The 18,300-nt window shown below is 38.2% G+C and overlaps 1 protein-coding gene across 17 annotated transcripts in view; it reads right to left on the bottom strand.

Moving 5' to 3' along the window:
• Nucleotides 1-18,300, bottom strand: part of Tsen2 (tRNA splicing endonuclease subunit 2) — an 86,755-nt gene that overhangs the window by 41,292 nt on the left and 27,163 nt on the right. For 13 of the 17 annotated variants that reach the window (XR_001199554.3, XR_010043779.1, XR_010043766.1 and 10 more), the window contains exons 12-13: nucleotides 1,113-1,210; nucleotides 687-745 (exon numbers count right to left, since the gene is read on the bottom strand). Coding sequence is in view for 1 of the 17 variants with exons in the window: in XM_003462735.5 (XP_003462783.1) it covers nucleotides 17,853-17,912 (60 nt within the window). In the remaining 16 variants the exon portion in view is untranslated. Of the gene's footprint in view, nucleotides 1-686; nucleotides 746-1,112; nucleotides 1,211-2,627; nucleotides 17,913-18,300 lie in introns of those variants that run through there. The other 4 variants (XR_010043777.1, XR_010043776.1, XR_010043778.1 and 1 more) reach the window with 3 other exon arrangements.

The following is an 18,300-nucleotide window of genomic DNA, read 5'->3' on the forward strand; positions in this document are numbered from 1 at the left end:
ATCCACACTGGGGAAAAAACTATGAACACGAGGAATGTAGAAAAATTTCCACAACCAGAGAGATTGTGAATGAACTACTATGTGAATGAACTCCCTGTGTGTAGTAATTCTACGCATTTGAACAATGGTGGATAGCATTTCGTGCACAAAAATCCATTCAAATAGAGGAATCATGTACTGTGTGTTCAGGCTATATGGAAAATATTTGCTGTAGTGTTTCCCTTTTGCAAGCAAATGATTCCCCTCACAGTGGAGAGTAACTGCACATAAGAAGTATTTGGCAAATTTGTGCTGACAGAGGTGCTAACCTTATGTGAGGAATGTCATACTAAGCCTATGTATGCAATGTGGGAATACATTTGGTATTCATGGTTGTTATCCAATATGTGAAAATAATCATAATTAAGTAAAATTATACATATATAAGTGACTTTGGTAATACTTTGAAAATTACTCATGTAGAAGGGACATGTAAAAATAATATAAAATTATTGCTCTAAATATATGTTCACAGATACTTTTTGAAAACTCCCTCAAACAGTTATCCTAAAATGTTGTTTCTTTTTTTATAAATCACACATAAATGTTTGATCTCTTTTTGTAGTCTTAATAGAAAATACAGTCTTTAAAGAAAAAAAAAGAAATGGAAACAAACAAACAAACAAAACCCTCGGATGGCAGCTCACCTATGTGGAGTGAGGAAGGTGGCTGTTGCATGTGGATTAGCGGTGGCAAGCAAACACTCCTGGAGGAAGAAGAGGTGGCTCTCAGGCAGGGGGACTCAAACTGGGAGGGATTCCCAGAAGCCCCTCACTCTGCCTTCCTGGTTGGGAAACCAAATGATAGGATTTTCAGTGTGGTGAAAGAGAGAATATAAAGTAAAAATGGCTATTATTCTAAGAACACAGAGAGAAACTCCATGACCACTGGGGGTCAGGCTTTCTCTGCCAGAAACATGGTGTGGGGGGGTATACATATAGCTTTTGACTGTGGTGGTGATTAAAGGTGGCATTGCTGATGTGTGAGTAGCTGACTGAGACTCTATTCGAGCCACAGGTAAGTTGTATAGGGGCGGGGAAAGTGACCTCAAGGTAAATGTCCCTTGGTCCCACCTCTCACTGCCATAATGTCCTATCTAGTGCAAAATCTTTTCATCCATGACATGTAGCAATTCTTCACTCTTCTCTGTTGTCTGCATTGTTTCAATAATCTGTAATCAAAAGAAACAAATACTGTGAAATCAAACTATCAAACTATTAATTTGATCTATATTATACAAAATCTGTTTCAAATTTATCAATAATTGAAGTTCACCAATCGACTTCTTAGAATATTTACATTAATTACATATTTATTGTTTGTATGTTCCTAAAAAAGTTTCAAGTACATTCCAGATTGAGTATTTGCATTTTGAAGACTTTTTTTCCATCGTTTTTGAGACAAGGTTTCACTGTGCAGTTCAGGCTTGGCTTGAACTCACTGGGGCCCAGGACGGCCTCAAACTCACACCAATTCTCCTCCCTTCACCTCTGGAGTGCTGGGATTACAGGCGTGTGCCACCGCACCGGTTCAGTTTAAAGAGTGTTAAATGGCTAGTTTGAATCTTTAAAACTCACAGCAGCCCTGGGCTCCCTCCTCGTTCTCTCTGCTTCACTCTTGTAACTGCCTCTCGTACATAAAATACACGAACTCAGTGAAGAAGGGAGGCCCTTACCTCACTTTGTTCTTGCTGTTTTTGCAGTGTCCAGAACATAGAAGGCACTTAGTAAACCACTTATTTTATTTTTTTTTTCAAATCCATTTTATTTCAAGGAGAAAAACAAACAAAAAAACTAAAACTAAATTTCAAAATATGTCAATCAGGGGCAACAATGGTACACACATTATACACTATCATCTCCAAACCATTCACCTGGAGCACAAGACATCTGCATTCAATTTTCCGAACAGTACTAGCACAAATCTTTCTCTTTAGTGAACTCAGAGAAATCAGTAAACTATCTTAGTTTTTTAATATACATACACACACACACACACACACACATACCTATGTTGTGTCATTCAGCTTCTCACACTAGTGAGACAATAGGATATTTACACGTGTGTATTTATTTCACTTATGAATATGGTCTCAAATTGTATTTATTTACCTATAAAAAGCCTATAGTTTATCATTCTTTATGGCTGAGTAGTACTCCTTTGTATAAAAATACATTTAGGTTGTTTTCCATTATCTAGCTATTACAAATTGTGCTACTATAAAGATGGGTGCACATATATCACTGTGGTATAATATTTTTAATTTTTTGGGAAGATACTCAGAAGAGGAATAGCTGGGTCAAATGAGACCTCTAGTTCTAGTTTTCTGAGGAATCTCCACACTGATTTCCCCAGTGGTTGCACCAGTCTGCATTCCCATGAACAGGAAAAGGGTTCCTTTTTCCCCACAGCCTCTCCAGCATTTGATATTGTTTGATTTCTTGATAATAGTCATTCTTTCCACTGAGGTGGAATCTCAGTGTTGTTTTAATTTGCATCTCTCATATGACCAAATGATGGTGAACACTTTTTTACATATTTATTTCTTCATCTGAGAAGTGAACCACCTAGTTTAAAACCCTCAAACATTCTTGTTCAAACATGGTTTTATTTCTAAAATGAATACAAATTACATCATCAGTCATCTACAATGATTAGCAACTCTGACATGATTCTCAGCTGAGATCACGTCCATCAACACCACCACAGTGTCTCATGTCCTTGGAGGAAAGTCAAGAGAGAGACTATATAGAATGCATTATGCTAACAATTGGTTTGAGTGATTATACTTTACAGCTAACAGTAAGTTATCTAAGTGCTGCTCTTATCAATGGACAGGAGTGAACAAAGGGTTTAGCTCACACAATTTCTTTTTGCTGAAGGAAATACCTGTTACAAGGCTGAGATCATAAAGGGACAATTTTATAACTTTATGCTACATATATTTAATTGGTAATATATTTGGATTCTAGTTATAATTCTGAGAATTAGAGTCAAGACAACAACTGAAATCATGGGCTAATATTTATTTTAATCCTCATTTCATACCTCCTTTGGGCTTCCTCTATTTTAGTTATCTTTCATTTAAACCACAGCCCCCTCAAAAAACACTTTCTCAAATTTGTCCTGACTAGAGCTGGAGAATTCAGTCTTTTGGTTTCTCATGCATTGTAAGGTAAGAGAATGAACTATGAATTGGTAGAACTTAGTAAGTAAAGTACTATCCTGCACTAACCACAGAATAAACCACAATTTTCATAAACTAGAATTTCAGTAAGTGGTACAGAAAGAAAAAAAACCAGCCATCACAAGACACAGAAAACTTTGGAAACTCTGTTTGAAGAAGAAACTTCAAAAATCAGCAATTAAAAAAATGATTTTTAGCCCTTGCAAAAATTCTCCTGTTGACAGCAATTCTTAAATGTAAGAAATGACACACATATGTATAGGCACACAAGACACAGAGACACACAGACAACTAAATATAGGTGAGCCTTAGTCTAGTAATTTCTGCTTATCCTTGGAGATTTTTTTTTTCTTTTTGGTAGGACTGTGAACTGAACCCAGGGCCTCAAACATGGTAGGCAAGCACTCTACCACTGAGCTACAACCCCCTCCCCAACCCTCCTCATACCTCCTCAGGTTTTATTTTTAATTTTTTTTTTTTTTTTTGTCTTTTTCCTTTTTATCGGTACAGGGGATCGAACTCACGACTGCCTGCTTTCAATGCAGGCGCTTATGCCGCTGAGCTAAATCCCCAGCCCCTCTCAGGTTTTATTTCTGAAAAAACATTTTTGGTGGTATTGGGCATTCAGGATGGCCTATCACTAAACTACATCAATACCTTTTTTATTTTTAGAGTCTTGCAAAGTTGTCCAAGCTGGCCTTGAACTTGTTACGCTGTCTCAGTTCCCAGAATAACTGGGATTTCAAGTCTATGCCAAAACACCCAGTTTAAAATTTTAAGGCAATTAAATTAATTCAACACATCATAACTCATTCAAATGAAGAATGTTTTAACCCAAATATTTACCAATACATAAACTCTAGAACTGTATTCAAAGCACAGTAATTTTCTGTATTTATTCAATGCTTTCCTTGAGACATCGTTTTGAAATAATAAGAATATACTGGAACTGTACATGTGTCTTATTAAAGCAAAGACTAAGTGCTTCAGGTTTGTGGGGTTTGTCTAAGAAGAACACAGCTTCTAAAGCCATCCAACTTCCAGTGCTCTACTGTTCGTTCAATAATCTTAGCAATCACTAATTCAGGGTCCAAGGTGTTTCTGACCTTTTGAGGAATATCCAAGCATTAATCCTGAGTATACTGTGCTCACTATTCTACTCTAGAAGCTGGCTCCTGACTTCTCCCTCAACCTCCTACAGATGGCTGTAAAGAGTCAACCCTCAAAACACAAGTCAGCCCTTGGCACTCAGAGAAACACAATGTGCTGGCCGAGGCTCGCTCTCACTTTCAGTTCTGTCCTTCATGAGCCCCTATTACAGTCAGTATCCCGCCCTTTCAGAAATCCTGACACAATCAGTCTGGGCCGTCCTGGGCCATCTGTGCTGGTGCTTCCACGTGCAGCATGCTGAGCACAGTACACAATCCCTAAATTCCAGAGATACACGCACGTGTGTTAGTCAAGTGTCGGCTTGATACTCCAGAAATCGCCACAAGATAATGTGCAAAGTTTATATAAAACATTAAGATTTACACTCCACTATGATTATGAATCCAAACAAACTTTATTTGAAGAAATGTGGGTATTTCCTTCAAAGCCTAATAACAACTTTAAGAAGAAAAGAATGGGGAAGGTGGATCCCTAGGAGCCAGGAAAGATCAGAAAAAGTTAAGAGACAAAACATAACACATTTTAAAAAGAGAGAGAGAGAGGGCAAACTGAACTTTCTGCCCAGCTGCTGACCTGAGAGGGGAATCAACTCTACACACACAGTGAAAGCAGCTGACTCCGAGGCCTCCAGGGAGAAACACACCCACGGAACACCGCCGTGGATAAACCCATGTACCACCACAGCTGGTGTGTGACTCTGTCCGAGACCAAGGTGCCCTGGAGAGGGTGCTTGGCCTACTGCCATTTTAGGGAGAGGCCAACTGAACCTGAGACCTAAGAGCAGCTGAGGGCTGGCTTCCTCTCAGGTCTCCCAGTATCAAAATCCCAGTGACCCTATGGGAGAAAGGACAATCACATCTTCAGAGTCAGAGAGCTGCGGGCAAACAGGTAAGAGGCACCCAGAGTGCTGTAGGCTGAATAACTCAGGTCTCAACCCAACAACATCAGCCTGATCTTCTGTGGAGTTGAGAGCACCAAAACTGGTATCCACCCTAGTCCTGCTGCAGGCTTGCTGGGATTAGCCAGAATGGATCAGGGCTCTGTCTGACTCTTGATCCATTGTCTACCAGTGACAGCAAAGACATACCCTGAATTGGACCCTTCCCTAGAAGAAAAATCTCAGGCTTGAAATCACAGAAAAATATGCTTGTCATTATAGTTTTCATTTTATTTTCTCTTTTATTTTTTGTTTTTGGACACAAGGTCTATGTAGTTCAGAACTATGTAGTTAACCTTGAACTCACTACATAACCCAGGCTGACCTCAAACTCTTGGCATGGCAGTCCTCCTGCATCAGCCTCTGGAGTGCTGGGCTTACAGGTGTATATCACCACACCCAGCAAAAAAGTCATTTTTTTCCTTTGCTTCCCCCCTTGATTTCATTTTTTCATGAGTAAATATTATTTTTAGTTTGTTTTGTTCTTGTTTTTGTAGTCCTTCTTTCTTTATCTTTTTTACCAGTTTTCCAAAGCTTTGGTAATCTTCTATTGACCTTCTTCTAATCTATTTCTGTATTTTTTTCTCTTATCCCTTTTTAAACTTTTTCCTCAGAGTAAACTTACTCTATTGAGCAGATATTTCCTATATACAATTTTCTGATTTTAGATTTTCTTAGTTATAAAATCTTGTACTGATAAAGATGGCAAATTAATAGTTATCACAGCTTGTCATTTTCTAGACTGTAACCAAGTAGTACATGTAGTACTTCTGATCAATTGTTCTTAGTACACCTACCCTGGGATTGACTGGGGGTTGCAGACAATACCATAGTCCACCATCAAAGAAATGGGTGCTAGGCCAAATGGGCAGCATCTTCTCATCCCTAATAAACTGAAGAGGTAAGACCTTCAAACAATTTAAAAGTAAGCTATTCATTTCCTAAGAAGGTCTTGATACTAATGATAAACCTACTTATCATAAACAATTTACAAGCATCAATGCAGAAAACATTTTTAAAAGAAACAAAATGAGAAAATGCCAAAGCAAAATATAATCCCAGATCTCCAGCTCCCATAGGGCAAATCCAGGAGGTATTGAAGTAAAAGAAATCAAAAGGGTCCTAGCTGACCTTTCTGAAATGCAGCAGCAGAAGTAACAAAGTAAATGAATGAGTGTCTAGAAAAAAATCAGAAATAATTCCACAGATAACCAAAGAGATGACAACCATAAGGATGGCTAGTGAATCTAGAGCAGGTAGATACAAAAAGTACAAGAGCTTAGGAAATCTAGAAGACAGGACTGCAGTTAGTAATTTACATTTACTCCGTTCAGGGCCAAATCCCACACTGGGAGAGTATTTTCTGCATACAGTTTTCTGGATTGTTTTAGATTTTGTTATCTGACTACAAGTTATATAACATGGTTAAAGGTGGTAAGTTAATAGTTACCAGTTTATCATTTTCTAGGCTGCACTGGATGCTATTGCTATTACTGATTTTCCTATTTCATCTAAGGTGACAGTTATTCTTTGTATGCTAAGACCTAAATTGCCTGAGGGTCATAAGCAATAGCATAGGACAGAGTCAAAGAACCAGAGGCTAGGCTAAATAGGCAGCAACATCTCGCCTCTAATAAATTAAAGAGGCAGAACTCTGCAGTACTCAAAACCCAGAACTCAGCTACACCTGGAAGACATCCCTGAGAAGTAGTCATTTCCTAAGGGTTCTCAATACTAATAACAAAACTACCTACCATAAACCATTTATAAACATCAATACAGAACTTAAACTAAAAAAAAAAGAGAGAGGACTTGGAAACAAGATAAAACCCCCAACTGCCAGCTTGCCAAAGGCAAATCCAAGGGGCAATGAGATTGAACCACTCAAAAGCCACCCATCTACACTCTCTGCAGTGGAAACGGTCGAAGTAACAAAGCACATGAGTGAAGCTCTAGAAAAAAATATCAAATCAATTTCTCAGATAACCAGAGATGATGACCATAATGAAAGACATAATTAACACGCTATAGCAAACAGAAACACTGAAACAATAGCCAGGCTCTGGAGGCAGATTTAATGTCAGATGGGCACTGACAAGGAATCAATCCTTATAAAAATGTCAGGCTACACAGGCCCAGGAAGGGAGGTTTTAATGGAGCTGGTTGCAAAGGGAAAGTACGGAGGCAGAATATTTGGCTGTCTTTGATTGTTCTTATAATATGCATCACAGTGACCAGCTACACATCACAGTGACCAGATGTTTCTAGAAGACACTAGTAACAGGAACTGAAGTAAACTAGAGGCTGCCCGGACAACTAACAGACTGGCTGGGGGACATTTTCTGCTACCAGCAAATTTAGAGTAGATACAGATTTTTTAAAATAGAAGATCTTAGAAAAATGATGGAAATTATGAATGCTCAGCATTGGAAAGAAATAAAATCCATGAAATGGATACTTAAAAGATTAAAATCTATTCAAAGTATACACAGCAGACTTAACCAATGTGAGGACAGAATACCATATATAGGACAGAGGTTTGTAGTTAGTGTTCCTGAAAAGAAAAATTTCTTAAAAATAGCAAGGGGCCATGAAAAATCAATCCAAAAGCTGTTAGATAATGCAAAGAATGTAAGATTGATCAGAGTGAATGAAAAATCGCAAGAGATAGCACAAAGGACATAAGAAACCTGCTCACAGAATATGAAATTTTCAAAGCATGGACAAAGAACTTGATATACAGATGAGTAAAATATATAGAACTCCAATTGGCCATGATCAAAGAAATCTATACCCAAAGCACATAATAGTGAAGATTTCAGAAATTCAACACAAAAAATATTAAAAGCTGTTAGAAAAAAGAATACAAATCACATATAAAGGAAAGCCCATCAGAATCACAGCAAACTTCTCAACACAAATTCTTAAGTCAGAGAGAGCTTGGAGTGAAGTATTTTAAGCCCCAAAAGAAAGCAACCACCAACCCAAATTGATGTACAAAACTATGTTTCAAAACTGATGAAGAAATGAGATACTTCCATGAAAAAGAACGCCTAAAGAAATTCATGAACACCAAAGCAGCACTCCAAAATTTCTAAAGGATATTAGAGGAAAAGGTAACGAAGACTATAATTTCACAAACCCCAACAGAATAAATCTACCAAGTAAGACAAACAATTAAATAGAGGGGAAAGAAAGAGAATGAACAACAGAAAAATATGGCTGGGGGTTTACTTCAGTGGCATAAGCGCCTGCCTAGCAAGTATGATCCCCAGTACCAAAAAAAAAAAAAAAAAAAAAAAAAAAAAAAGGGAAAATAAGGATAAGTCAGTATCAGTCATAACCACCAATGTAAATGGTCTCAATTCACAAATCAAAAGAAACAGACTGCCAGAATGGATCAACAAACAAGATCTAACAATGTGCTGCATAGAAAAAAACATGTTTAACAAGAAAAAATTTCAGACTAAAGTAAAAGGATGGAAAACAATACTCCATGTGACAAAAATTCAGAAAAAAGCAGGGATAGCTATTCTATTCACAGAGAAAGTTGATTTCAAGAAAAAAGTGATCAGAAGAGACCAAAAATGTTACTACATATTATTAAGAAAGCAAATCAAAAGAAAGGGATAACAGTCATAAATATATATGCACCAAATACCAGTGTAACCAGCTATAAAAAACAAACATTAATGGATATGAAAAATCAGATATGCACTAGTATAATTGTGATGGGGACCTCAATGCCCTTTTGTTACAAAAAGATCCACTAGACAAAACAAACAAACAAACAAATAAAGACATATCAGCTGGACAAAATCTTTGAAAACATGGACCTAGTAGAGAACTATAGTGTTCTACCCTGGCAAACAACAGAATACACAGTCTTCTCAGCTCCCCATGGGATGATCTCCAAAATAGACCACATACCAGCTCACAGAACATGCTTAAATAAATACAAATGAATTTAAATTATCCCATGCATATTATCAGGTCACAGTGCAGTGAAGTTGGAAATCAATCATAAAAGAAACTAGAAAAACTATATAAACATTTGGAAATCAAATAAGACCTTTCTGAATAACTAATGGATCACAGATGAAATTAAAGAAGAAATTAGACAGTTTCTAAAATTAAATGACAAAAACATACAGGGTAAAAGAATAAAATTAAATGATAATGCCAATATGACACAATGTAACATAGGATGCAACAGCCTTACAAGAGAACCTTATGTTTAAAAAAGGAAAGAAAAGATTTAAATCCATGCAATTTGGAATGAAAAGTAAAAAAATCACAACAATCTTAGAGAAATTCAGATCATCAATACCTACTTCAAGAACTTGTACTTTAAAGTTTTTTTTTTTTTTTTTTTTTTTTTTTTTTTTTTTTTTTTTTGCTACTGGGGCTTGAACTCACGATCTTGCACTTGCCAGGCAGGCCCTGTGCTGCTGAGAGATGTCCCTGGCCCAAGAACCCATACTTTAATATGATGGCAAACCCAGAAGAAAAGAATAGTTTTCTGGATACATATGAATTTCTGAAGTTGAGTTGAGAAGATATAAAAATTCTAAATAACCCATTATCAGTCAATGAAATTAAAGAATTAAAAGCCTACCAACAAGGAAAAGCCCAGGTTTTCATAAATTCACTGCTGAATTCTACAAGAAAGTTAGAGAAGATCTAAGGCCACTATGCCTCAAACTCTTTAATGAAATAAAAAGGGAAACAATATTCACAAACTCTTTCAGGGAAATAATTACTCTGATACCAAAACTAGAGAATGATCCAACCAAAAAACAGAACTACAGGTCAATCTCCTTAATGAACACAGATGCAAAAATCCTTAACAAGATATTGCCAAACAGAATGCAGCAAATCATCAAGAATTTTATACAATATGATCAAGTAATATTCGTAACAGCAATGCAGAGATGGTTCAACATACATTAACAGAACCAAGGACAAAACCACATTATCAACTCAATAGATGCAGAAAAAGCATTTGACAAAGTCAAATTCATGATAGAAAAACACTACAGAAAAATAGGTGTCTTTATCTCAATGATAAAAGATGTGTATGACAAACCAACAACCAACATCATACTAAAATGGTTGAAAATTGAAGGTTTTCATTCTAAAATTAGGAACAAGATAAGGACGTCCATTATCACCACTCGTATTCAATATAGTTCTGGAAACATTAGCTAGAGCAATTAGACAGAAAAAAAGGAATAAGGATCGCAGAGGAAAAAGTTACCATTATTTGTGGATGACATGATACTCTACATAGAAGGCCCCCAAAACGCTACCAAGATTTCTAAATTTAATAACCAAATTCAGTAGCATAGCTGGATACAAAGCCAACACTCAAAAATTAACTGCATTCCCGTACATAAATAACAAACTGAGAAATTAAAGAAACCGTATCTTTCACAATAGTATCAAAAAAAGGGGGAAAGAAACAAGAAAAAACAACAGACAGATTTAGGAATCAATCTGGTGAAGGAAATAAAAGAGCTTTCCATTGAAAACTGCAGTACTGCCAGTCGTGGAGGTACACGCCTGTAAGAGCTTAGGAAGTTGAGGCAGGAGGATCCCAGGAGCTGAGGCCAGTTCAAGTTACAAAGTCAGTTTAAGGCAGCCTGAACGGTATAGCGAGTCCTATTTCAAGAAGAAATGAAAAAAGCTGCAGTCTGAAAAAGGAGGCCAAAGAGGTTATCATAAGACGGAAAACTCTTGTTCTTGATGCACCAATATAGTGAAAATGATCACACTTCTATGTCTCTCACCATGCACCAAACTAAAATAGAAATGGATCAAAGTTCTAAAAATTAAAACAGAAACAATCTTCTGGAAGATAATAGGAAAACTTACAAATAGGTGTAGGCAAAGATTTTATGAACAAAAACCCATACTACAAAGAATCAACAACTGGAGTGTCATCTTGCTAAAAAGCTTTTTACACAACAAAAGAAATCACCAATAGTGTGAAAAGAACCTACAGAATGGGAAAATTTTCTTAGCAGCTGTTCCTTAAAGAACTAATATGTGTAATATGTTAAACTCAAAAATAAGATCCTCCTAATTCAAGACTCAACCCAAAAATGGGTATCTGAAATGAATAGGCACTTCACAAATGAAAAAGTACAAACAGCAAATAAGTAAGTGAAAAATGTTCAGTATCACTGGCCATTTGAGAAATGCAAATTAAAACCTCTCACTGAAAAAGGAGGCCATCAATGGCTGCTATCAAAAAACTCAGTAACAAATGATGATGAGGCTGTAGGGAAAGATGAACACTTATCCAATGCAGATGGAACATGTTGGTAAAACCAGTATGAAAATCAGTAAGGAGATTCCTCAAAACACTAAAACAAGAGGTTCTATTGACCCAGGTGTTTCCTTTCCAGTATTTTCCTGAGTTAAAAGCATCATACCACTATAGGCACATCATACCAATATATGCACACCCATGTTTCTAGCACCAGAATTTGTAATAGCTAAATCTTGGAAACAGCCCAGATGCCCATCAATCAATGAATGGATACAGAAGATACAGTTCTTATATGCAACGGAATACTATACTGTCATTAAGGATAGACTTGAGACCTTTTTAGGTAAATGGGTGTACCTTGAGAATATAATTTTAAATGAAATAAATCAGAGCCACAAGTTTAAACATTGCATTGCTTTTGTTGTGTGAAAAACTCAAAGGGTAAATAATGACCAAAATGGATAGTAGACACTGGGAAGTAAAAATGTTCAAATGGGAAGTGGAACAAGAGACTGGGTGAGGGGAGGAAGGGAATAAACCATTAAAAAAGATATAAAATGGAAAATAATAGAAACAAAGTTTTCTAAAGGAGAAAGGGAAGAAAGGAGGGAAGAGGAATGAAAAAAATTGTTAAATTATGTACAGGTACAAGTTCCTTCTGAGGCATGGGATCAGTATGTATGTCAAACATGTATCAATAAAATTCATCTTTGGGACTTAAGAATATGGCAGCTTGATACGTAGCTGGGAGGAGAGCCTCTCTGGGAAAAACAGCTCAGACGCTGGAATTTGACAACATGGAGAGGGCCAGATGAGGGGAGGGGATTCAGGAGGAAACTGAAGGAAAAAGAAAAACAGGAAGAGGAAGGAACACTGTGAGTGGAGGGCTGGAGCCGGACACGCTCACTGGTTCCGTGCTGTGCTGGGTGCACCGTGGAGTTGGACGATTCAAGGTCATGCTGAAGCCGCAGCCGCCATTAACAGGAGTTGGTGAGCACGGGCCCTGGGTGGGAGGACGCGGCACAGCATGGAGTGGAGCCAAGGTAAAGAACTGCATTAATTCTCAGTGGAAATTGGCTCCCGTGGCAGGTGTGGCCTGCTGGAAGACATACTGGAATTGGGCAGAACAAAGCCTGAGCCCGGAGCTGCAGTTGCATCAGTCAGCTGCCCCTGGCCCAGAGAGGACTAATGGGACCTACTTAGGCTGGGTCATGCCCCTGGCTGGGACCCAATAGCTAGGGGGGAAACTGTCCTGACCCAGTGACGTCCACAAAGCACAGGCTAAGTTGCTGAAGGCACTTGCCAGTTGACTGGCTCAGAGAAGAGGGCTTAGCCCACAGTCCCTGTGTGCACCTCAGATAACAGCAAACTGGAGAGGGCAGCAAGCCCCCAGTCAGCACGCTTCAGAAAAACTGTAAGCAATACAGAGAGGGCCTGAGATCTCTACCACACACCTGCCTAAAAGAAACCAGAAACACGATGATAGAAATAAGAAAAAACCTCCAGTGGCTGACCCTGGGAAAGTAAGCCCAGGAGAGGTAAATACAGAAGAGAACCAGTGCAGTAATCATGCAATGTTGGCCACAACATCCGCAGACATGAAGAAATACCTTCATGACCTCATAGACCAAATTAAAACTGAAATTTTAACCCAAGTGAGGCAAGATATTAAAAGATTAATAAAAGAAATGCTAAGCCCCTCTTAAGAAGATACAGACAGAAGAAGGGAGGAACCCAGAAAAGGAAAAAGAAACCTTTGGTGAAGAATATAAATAAAAGTCTAGAATACATGAAACGGATCCAAAGAGATTACCAGGAAATTGAAAAAATCCATTGAAAGCTGGCAAAATGCCCTGACAGAAAATAAAGTTAGCTTTTCAAAATTTGAAGATAGATTTGCAATGTGTGATTGTGAAAGAAAAGACCTCTTAAAAATAAAAAGGAACCAGGAAGTAACAAATCAAAGGTTAGAAGACAAGAAGATCTCTAACTTAAGAATAAAAAATGTGAGTGAAGAAGCAGGAGTAACCACAAATGAATTACCAAGGCTATTCACAGAAATAATTAAGGAAAACTTCCCAAGCATAGGAAAAAGAAATGATATCCAAATAAATGAGGCACACAGAACTCCAACCAACCACAACCAAAACAGATCTACACCCAGTCATATAATAATTAAGATCCCAGAAATCTGCAAGAACAGAATATTAAAAGTGGTCAGAGAAAAGCAGATCACCTATAAAGGAAAATTCATCAAAATAACAGACTTCTCAACACAAACTACCAAATCAAGAAGAACCTGGGAGGAAGTAGTTCAAGCCCTAAAAGAAAATAACCTCTAACCCAGATTGATGTACCCTGAAAAACTCTCTCTCAAAATTAATGGAGAAACAAGATGTTTCCAAGACAAGGAGGAACTGTGGGAGTTCATGGCCACCAATCCAACTCTATAAAAAATACTGAAGGACATTCTAGACAGAGAGAGAAAAAAATACCAGGATGCCACCAACAGTGGCAGAGAGGCCTCAATGAACGGGGCAGACAGTGGAATGAAGGAGTAAAGTAGACAAATAATAGCAGAAAAATAGAATAGCAGAGATGAGGCAGAGAAGGTGGGTTATAATCTCTAATATAGGTAGCCTTGTACGTTAACAAAAAGAAACACAGGCAAAGTAGATCAGGAGATAGGATCCATTGAGATGCTCTGAATAGGAAATATATTCAACCTGAAAGAGGGTTAATAAACTGAGAGTCAAAGATGAGAAAACGATGCTCTATGTGACAGGGAACCAGAGAGAAACAGGGACAGCTCGTCCAGCAGCTGCAGATAGGCTGGAAAGTCATGACACTTTTGTGCAGTGGAGAACTACTCAGCTAGGAGGAAGGAAAATCTTGTGGCTTTAGTAAATAAAGGAATACAGCTCAAGATCAAGCTCAGGGGTAAAAAGGTTCAGCGCCAGATAAATAATGGGTTGCCCCCCTAATCTAAAAACTAAAGGAACTAGTGGGACCCAAAATATACAAAGCACCGAGAAAGCGAAAGTTGAGGAACTGCCTAAAAAAGGAAGGCAGAGGACATTGTTAATAGTGTATCAGGCTTTAAAAGCCACATTGGTCTTATCACTGTTTAGTTTGATTTTATTCTGTTTCAGTCCGTCTACTCATACTAGATTTGAGGGCACAGACAGCTATCCCAAAAATAGTACGCTATATTATAACTATCCTTAATTGCCTATTAACTTAAACGAAGGCCCTGTGTTACTTACATTGTTTTTACTATGACTGATCTTATCAGAAGCTGGTTTGTTAGACTGCTGTTTTGTCTTGACTGATTTTATTTGAATTTGATATGCTTGACAATATCAAGTCTAAGAGTAGAGGTAACTACTCTGAAGATGTAATAAGATACCCATTCTGGTTTGATTATTAACTGGTTTTGAAGTCCTATAATGTCTCCAATGTTGTGTTTTTATTAAAATTGCTATGTAAGGCTATGTTCAATTGTATTGTCTGACAATGTAGATAATTCTATTAAAAATAACAAGAGAAAGCATAGTAACTACTGTAGATCACCTAATATTGGTCTTTTTCATTTCATGTTTTTCTAGGAATTTGTTTTGTTGGCTTGTTTTGATCTGTTTTTCCTTATAATATAGAAAGGATAGATATCCATGTAGAGATTCACACATGTGGATAATTTCTAAACAGTTTACAGGAACAGATTATATAGTACATGATGTAATGAAGAGATACTCTGAAGAGACACTAAGATACCCCATGCTATTTCTGTAGCATTATAATATAAAAGCTAGCAATACTATTATTCACTGTTCAGAGCAATTGTCTAGTCTCTTATGTTCAATTTCAGCCTACATAAAGATATGGACAGCTACTTGGAAGAGAATGAGACCTTATGGCGGTCATTATTGACTTCCCCAACGTCAGGTCTTGCAGACCTAAAAGCCTTCATCATCCTGTTATGACTAGATTAGTTCTATAATGTTCAGTATATATTCACTGTGTGTGAAGATGGGGACAACTATGAGGAAGAAAACGAGAGACAATATGACAGACAGTGAAGATCTCCAGTGGACTTGCTTTGAAATCCATGTTTCTTGAAGTTGTTTCCTTATGATCTGTTGTTCTGTTTAATCTTACTCACTTTAAAACAAAAAAAAGAAAATTCATTTTTGAAAAAAACTTTAACATTTCTGATGGTGCCACAGAAACTTTCATTGAGGGGAATGGGGAAAAAATTAAGTTATATTACGTGTAAGGACAAATTTCTTACGAGGCATGTGATCATTATGTACGTCAAATGTGTACCAAAAAAATTCACTGTTAAAAAAAGGCTTAACATTATTGATGGTGGCTTAGAATCTTCCATTTAGCTAACCCACATTGTCCCATACTTTGACCAAGTATCTACCATGACTGAATTTTTAAGTAGTCATCACCTGGCCATGGATCTTTAATGTTGCTGCTTTTCTTTCATGATTTACATTAGGGAACTACATGGTCTAAAGAGTCAAGTAGTAATTCATCTCATCTTTAACTTTCATTTGTATAATTCTTTGCATACTGACTAGAAATATTTTACAATGTACTCATAAAGTTTGAATTAATGAATGTGTGCATTTTACATAAAAAAATTCAAGAAATTTGTAGTACAATTTTTATGATTAGACCTCATAAGTCTGGAGAGATATTTCTGCATTGTAAGACCAATTAAAACTGGAAACCTGAGGTCTTTAAATAAAACCTTAAACAAAAACCTTAAAATGAAGTGATTTGACACTATTTTAACAATTGTTCTGTACAGTACCCTCAACTTCCTGAGACTGGGGTGGTAGGATGAGACAGCCAGGAGGAAGGTGAATTTCGGGGTTTGGTTTCCTGCCTGCTCTCTGTCACTCTGAGTTCTTAACTTCTCCCAGCTCAGCTTCTCAAATTCTAAAATGGGGACACAGCTAGATGCAGTGGCTGAGGTGGAAGGATCACAAATTCAAGCCCAGCTTGGGCAACCTGGTGAGACTTTGTCTCTAAAGGAGAAAGAAAAAGGGCTGGGGGTATAGATCACTGTGAAGGTCTTGGGTTCAAGCCCCACTCCTGCTAAATAAACAAACAGGAAGTTCAGAGCCTATGTCTTTGCTAATCGATAACTACTAGTGCTTAGATGAGTGGGTTACCCTGACGAGACTGTACTAAGACACAGTGAGATACATTGCTGTCTTGGGGTGTCAGAGAAGAGATCCAACACCCTGTGTGAGTTCTTTCCTCACAGCCTACAAATACATGCCATACTGTGGTAATTTTTATTTCTTCTCTCCTTGGGTAGGGACACTGTTGATGAATTTTTAAAAGAACTGCAGTAGGTGTCCCAAGTCACACATATAAGGAAATGCAATGAAAATTACAGACAACATTTCTTTAGAAATATTATGTCCCAAAGATGCTTCCAATGCTTGGTATGTATCGATTTACCATTTTCCTCACAGGATGTCTCTAGCACTCAGTGTGACCACGTGGGGTTGACAGATGAGATGATGAGATCAGTGTCACATGCTTCCCAGGCCCGGCACCCCGACTATAGGGTCCACTCTTGTCAAACTTGCTATTAGGATATCAAGGATACGTGATCTCACGGTAAAGCAGTCACAGAATAAAGAGACCTCTGAGGTACCGTAACTCTGTGAAGTCCTTGGAAAAGCTGAGACACATGGTATGTTTTTCACTTGAAGTAATGGGAACATGGGCTCTGGTGATCCTGAAATCTGTTCTCTGATGCCCTCTATGGAACAGATGAGATGTGGAGAGCAAGAGACACCAGTGTACAAAGGTGCTTTCTGAACTGTAAAGTGCTGTCCCGTCTCCAGATAAACAATGAGAGCAGACCTCCCTGTTACAGGGGAGTCCTATGAGCAGCTGGGTGATCACCTCCAGCGTCTGGATGAGGACAGGGTCAGAAAGCTTGGGCTCAGTTGCAGGCTTGGACCCGCTTGAGGACAGAATCTGTAGTCCAGCACAGGCCTCTGCAGGGATGGAGCCCAGGGCCTTGTGCATGCCAGGCACATACTCTGAGTTCCACCGCTGACTACTACAATTATCTTTTACAACAGGACTGGTTTCCTGGTGCTGAGAGCATCATGCCCTTTCAAATGATGAATGACTGATCCCAGTGGAAGGACTTTTCATCCCACCCTGAACCTTGATGGTGGATTGACAGGCCCGAGGCTAGATCACTATAGCTCGTCTTGGTTGCTTCTTTCCCGTGAAGACACCCACCGACTGAGAATCACCTCCTGCAACCCAGCAAAACACAGAGGTGACTGCATGCCCAACAAGGAAGCGAAGAAATATGCAAAGCACTGGTACCACAGCTCTGCTTTACAAACAGCTGCTGGCCGCTGAGCTGGTGGTCTTGCCATTCCTGGGACAGGAGGTCCCGTAACAGTGGAACCCTACTGTGTGAACAATACCCACCACCAGTGCTGCACAGATGCTTGTTATAGAGGCCACTGAGGACTGAACCCAGCGCCTTGCACTGAACCTTTTATTGCATCCCAGACCTTTTAATCCTTCAGGGCCTAGGGATCCATTTCTGAGGTGCCCTTAACAATGGAACACAATGAAATGTGTTCATTTCAAATTGTTGTTCCTTGAATATTTCTAGATAACATGTACAAATTT

The sequence above is a fragment of the Cavia porcellus genome, unplaced genomic scaffold (assembly GCF_034190915.1).
Source record: "Cavia porcellus strain 051 isolate PalLab524CR breed Dunkin Hartley unplaced genomic scaffold, mCavPor4.1 scaffold_27, whole genome shotgun sequence".
Taxonomy (NCBI): domain Eukaryota; kingdom Metazoa; phylum Chordata; class Mammalia; order Rodentia; family Caviidae; genus Cavia; species Cavia porcellus.